Here is a 6,000-nt window from a genome sequence, read left to right as displayed (position 1 = left end):
AGAGACCAGCTTGAGATCTTTTAACGATGTGGTTTTAAGACCCAGCGGAGCGCAGAGGAGCCCAGCCGGGCGGGTTATGCTACATTCATAGCCAAGTGGGAAGATGGTATTTATCATATACGACTGGGAAAAATCTACTTGAACGCCTAACTCGTAATTACTAGTGGGAAACTCGTCTATCATCCCTGAGCTCCCACACTCAGACCTCTGACGTCACCTACTAAGGAAATTACCTCGAGAACAGCATTTTCGCCAGATAAATGTAACAACAAAAACGTATTTATAGCAATCTATTAACATGGTTTTTTAACACTATAGTTTGTTTACTAGCATGATAGCTGTACTTTTAGTTTATGGTTGACGCAGCTTGTTGGCCATTAGCCAATTGGCGATTCTCAATTAGTTGAAAGCACGTGAATGCATCCAACTGGTATTTACGACATCAAAATCGGTAATTACCACCTTCCCACTTGGTTTTAAATGCAGCATCAGTTGTTTCTACTCTCCGGATTGTCGCTTGTTATTTGGTGGGAGGCGCTGTAGCCATTTCGCCACTTTAAAGAGAGAAGGAGAACCAACATCCTAGTACTGGGGGAAATAAATTATCCCAAAGCACTGCATTCAGACAGAGAACCCCCACCGCTGCGAAGGAGCACGACTGAACGCAAACTTCGAACTCTCCATGCAGAGCACGCGGAGAACAGACCAGGACCATCTAACGGGCTTTTGAGACATTTTTCGGTTTCCGTTTTTTTCTTCCCTCTTTGCGGTGTATGTGGAGGTTGATCGAACAGTTTATGAGAATCTTGCTTGCTCTGCGGCGAGAAGAGAAGTTTGGTTGTTTTCCTAGTCGGAGGAGGGAGACGCGGGAGGTTCGGGGGAAAAGTGGGGGAAGATGGTTTGGAACGCCGCTTTGAGAAGAGGCTTGATTTGCGTTCTGGCGCTCTGGCTCGGTTTTACGTCTGCCCCGTGCAAAGCTCGGATTTACACTAACCATTGGGCTGTACGGATAAACGGGGGACCCGAGTTCGCTGATCGGATAGCGGACAAATATGGCTATAAGAATATGGGACAGGTATGTTTAAATTGTTCATCTCAGTTATCTTTTCGTTCCTTTTTATTTATTTATTTATTTATTCCAAACGAGTTTCAAAGTCAAATCCTGCATTGCGTTGGTGTTTTTCTTTGATAAATAAAACTTATTTTGATTTTGAATGGTGGTGTTTTGTTGTCAGTCCGATTGAAGTTCAAACGTCAGTTAGTCACCCGGGTCCACACTGGATAGTCCACGTCCCGGGCCAGCCTGAACACGCTACCTCCTCTCTAAATAATGTGCCATGAACCCAGGATAGTCTCTCTGGTGTGTGTGTGTGTGGCGGGGATCAGCCTGGCACACACGGGACAGACAATGACATGAACAAAGCGAGAGGGGGGGGGGGAGTACAGTGATTAGGCTCGACACCTGTGGGGCAACAGGTGCCCCACACTCCCGCAGAACAGAGCAGTTTTATAGGGCTGTTAGGAGTGAAGAATTTTACCAACAGTTTGCTGTCTAGTATTTCATGGCTCAGACTAATATGTCCCCTTAAAGCTAGAATCCTTAGTTGCTGCATACATTTTTGGACTTATAAATTAATTATATACCCATTTGATTACTGAAAAATATAACTTATAAATGCCTCATGAGTTTAGTTAAACTGTGGTACCCCATCGGAACCCAACATATACATTGTTTTATTAAAATGTTTATAAACCAACAAATGTAAACACATGGTATAGCTTCAAAAAATTGTTAAAACTATACATTTGATATCATGGATGGCCAATCCTTGCATCCATAGCTATGTCTGTGCATTTGAGAGCGGTTACATTTCTCCAGCCCCATCCCTTAGCTTTTTTTACAAAATAGGGGCGGGGATGACACTTTGTTTCAATTAAGGATTCTAGCTTTTAATGCATATTTTAACCAAATGAGCTGTAAGATTAACTTAATAGTCTAATATTATTTTAATAACCTTATACAATTTCAAGCTCTTGAGGGTATAACTGGCCACAGTAAAGGAAGGATGGAATGCATGCATTGACGTTGCCAAGGGTTTGATAATGTGATTTGCTCTGAAAGTTTCAATCCATTCTGTGTATCAGTTATGGTGTTTGCCTGTTGATGTCATTCCTAAGGAACGTGCTATTGTCACCACCAACCCTCCCCACTCCAATCCATAACTGCTGTCAGGTACAACACTGGAAACAAAATGCTATAGCCTAGAGGAAATATGGGCACAATTGCAGGATTTAATTGTGATGTCATTTGGTTCAACAATTCTCCTCGTGATCAGAGAGACCCATGCAAGTTCAGAGTAGGCAACATGTGGTTGCTTAGCGACACACATTTAAGAGGGTGGTCTATATGGGAGAAATATCTATCAACGACAAAACCAGGCAATCCAAAGTGCTCTCTCTCCACAGAGAAGGCAATACTACGTATTCTGACAAGTGGAAAATTAGTATCCTAGTCCACAACAGCATTCACAGGGACATCCTGCCATCCCACCTCCCGGCCCTCTTTCTCCCTACTGATATGGTGCCCATTTATCCCCCACCCCTCCTTTACGGGAACTGAGAGTCTTGTACCCACCCCATTCCCCTTTAAGCTTACCATATGCTTCCCAGTCAAAACAGTTGGTGCATATATTATGACAAAATGTTGTGACGTTTTTGTTAGTTTTGTTGTTCGGCAGCGTTTGGCAGGTGTTTTTTCGGCTGTTCGAGCGCACAACATTTTATCTTGAGGCAAGCCGAAGTTCGCCCATTGGCTGGTGATTGGTCACCAGTAGGGATTCTTCAATGAAGTGTTTGTCGGCATTCAACAAGAGACTAATCGTTTTCATGCAAATTTTTTCACTTGAGAAATACTGCACCAAACATCTTAGATGTAAAATTGTGCGACTAAGACCTGCTCTGCAAAAACTGCAACATTTAATTACATTATTTATTGATTTATTTAGATTAATTCAGACTACTAGCTACGGCATCTCAAGGTGGACAAACAGTACTATTGCCGCTTTTTTCTTGTTTTTCAAGCGAAGGTCTTTTAAAGCACCAGCCGAACCGAAGCATGCTGATGCCTTAAAGCTCTGGAAGACGCTCCCATGCGGCAATATTGCTCCAGTCTCCTAACCTGAACTTTAACACTAGTGTCTTCAGTGCACTGTCACATACAGGCACACTCTCTCGCTCTCTCACTCATGGGGACCCCACACATTCAGATCTTGCGGTATTGTTGGCTCTGAATATTAAGATTGCACAAAAAAGGTGCATAAGTGTGGGTGTATGAATAAAGTTATTCTTGACACCCAATAAGATCCCATTATTTATTTTTTTCAGGATGAAAGTTGGTTGTTTATTTAGGGAAATGCATGCTATAATGAAATTGAGGAAGACCGTTGTGGACATGCAAAGAGATTGTCAGAGAGAAACAAAACGGTAGGGGAGAGGGGCCACCTTTCCAGAAATAAGTCTCTCACTGTTGCTGCTTGCTACAGACCCCCCTCAGCCCCCAGCTGTGCCCTGGACACCATATGTGAATTGATTGCCCCCCATTTATCCTCAGAGTTCGTACTGCTTGGTGACCTAAATTGGGATATGCTTAACACCCCGGCCATCCTACAATCCAAACTAGATGCCCTCAATCTCACACAAATTATCAACGAACCTACCAGGTACAACCCTAAATCTATGAGGGTACCCATGTTTACGGATATCATCCTGACTAACTTACCCTCTAAATACACCTCCACTGTCTTCAACCAGGATCTCAGCGATCACTACCTTGTTGCCTGCGTCCGTAACGGGTCCGCGGTCAAACGACCACCCCTCATCACTGTCAAACGCTCCCTAAAACACTTTAGCGAGCAGGCCTTCCTAATTGACCTGGCCCAGGTATCCTGGATGGATATAGATCTCATTCCGTCAGTAGAGGATGCCTGGTTGTTCTTTAAAAGTAATTTCCTATCAATCTTAAATAAACATGCCCCATTCAAAAAATACAGAACTAAGAACAGATATAGCCCCTGGTTCTCCTCAGACTTGACTGCCCTTGACCAGCACAAAAACATCCTGTGGCGTACTGCATTAGCATCAAATAGCCCCCGCGATATGCAACTTTTCAGGGAAGTTAGGAACCAATATACACAATCAATAGATTCCAAGATGGCGAAGTAGTGCAGTCCTGTTTCTGTCGTGTGTCTGTAAATAGCCTGTAAATACCCTGTTTTTTTTAATTTTTCGTACATATTTCCCTATCAGACTTTTCATCCTTCTACAAAATATACTTTCCTGCAACCCGCCTCACTCAATGTGGAACGGATTCTATTTTTGACTTACCTTTATCTAGAATCTAGAATCTCCAGTTGAAACTAGCTAGCCAGCTAACTAGCTACTTGCTATTAGCCACAGCTAGCGGTGTTTCACCCAAAACATTGGATTTTTTCAGCGGGATTAATTTTAATCATTGGACATTGATCACCGGATATTCGGCCAGTCTGCACAGCGTTATCGACCCAGATCATATCAGTTTTTCCGCCGGAATCACTGAATCACTGGACCTTTAACTCCGGATTCATCGCTACCAGCTGGCTACAACAAAACGGACGCTGTGGCCTGGCTAATCATCCTGAGCTAGGCCCATCTCCCGGCTATCTACCTCTCTGTCAACCGGACGGGACCACCTAGTGTTGACACGAAGCCCCGCCGATCCTACACGACTGGTCTGCCGACGAAATCGTCTGATGTGGTTACGACGTTAACCACGAAGATTCCATCCATCGGCTAGCCCTGGCCCGCTAGCACACGCTATCCGTGGCCTCTTACTCACTAAACTGAACTAGCTACTGAACTAGCTACTTGCTATTAGCCACAGCTAGCGGTGTTTCACCCAAAACATTGGATTTTTTTCCGCGGGATTAATTTTAATCATTGGACATTGATCACCGGATATTCGGCCAGTCTGCACAGCGCGTTATCGACCCAGATCATATCAGTTTTTCCGCCGGAATCACTGAATCACTGGACCTTTAACTCCGGATTCATCGCTACCAGCTGGCTACAACAAAACGGACGCTGTGGTCTGGCTAATCATCCTGAGCTAGGCCCATCTCCCGGCTATCTACCTCTCTGTCAACCGGACGGGACCACCTAGTGTTGACACGAAGCCCCGCCGATCCTACACGACTGGTCTGCCGACGAAATCGTCTGATGTGGTTACGACGTCAACCACGAAGATTCCATCCATCTGCTAGCCCTGGCCCGCTAGCACACGCTATCCGTGGCCTCTTACTCACAAGTGCTTCACCACCGGACCTTATGATAACTCAGCTATACAGCTGATATCTGCTGGACTGTTCCTTTTTACGGTACTACATCCTGTTTATGTTTAGCCTCAGCCCAAACATGGTTAGTTTATTGTTGTTTCGGTTATTTCTAATTGTACTATATCACTGTAGACCCCCCAGCCTAGCTAAACCTGCCTTAGATAGCTCCTTTGTCCCTCCCCCCATACACTCAGAGACCGACTCAATTGATGCCTCTAGAGATACTATCTCTTTCATTGTTACCCAACGCTTAGGTTTACCTCCACTTTACTCATATCCTTCCATATCCTTGTCTGTACATAATGCCCTGAATCTTTTCTATAACACCCGGAAATCTGCCCCCTTTATTCTATGTACCCAACGCACTAGAAGACCAGTTCTTAAAGCCTTTAGCCGTATCCTTATTCTAGTCCTCCTCTGTTCCTCTGGTGATGTAGAGGCTAACCCAGGCCCTGCAGCCCTCAGTATCACTCCTACTCCCCAGGCGCTATCATTTGATGACTTCTGTAATCGCAAAAGTCTTGGTTTCTTGCACATAAATATCAGAAGTCTACTTCCTAAGTTTGAGTTATTCACTGCGTTAGCACACTCTGCCAACCCTGATGTTCTAGCAGTGTCTGAATCCTGGCTC

General features: G+C 44.4%; 1 protein-coding gene across 3 annotated transcripts in view; it reads left to right on the top strand.

Moving 5' to 3' along the window:
* Positions 1 to 522: 522 nt before the first annotated feature.
* The window catches only part of pcsk5b (proprotein convertase subtilisin/kexin type 5b), a 65,746-nt gene continuing 60,268 nt past the window's right edge, over positions 523 to 6,000 (top strand). Inside the window, exon 1 of one of the 3 annotated variants that reach the window (XM_041900497.2) lies at positions 523 to 1,075. In XM_041900497.2, the coding sequence (XP_041756431.2) occupies positions 896 to 1,075 (180 nt within the window). In that variant the 5' untranslated portion in view covers positions 523 to 895. The remainder of the gene's footprint in view (positions 1,076 to 6,000) is intronic. The other 2 variants (XM_041900499.2, XM_041900498.2) reach the window with 2 other exon arrangements.

Source organism: Coregonus clupeaformis, chromosome 16, assembly GCF_020615455.1.
Source record: "Coregonus clupeaformis isolate EN_2021a chromosome 16, ASM2061545v1, whole genome shotgun sequence".
Taxonomy (NCBI): Eukaryota; Metazoa; Chordata; class Actinopteri; order Salmoniformes; family Salmonidae; genus Coregonus; species Coregonus clupeaformis.
Note: the sequence above shows the minus strand (reverse complement) of the source record. Positions and strands in the feature narration are given on the sequence as shown.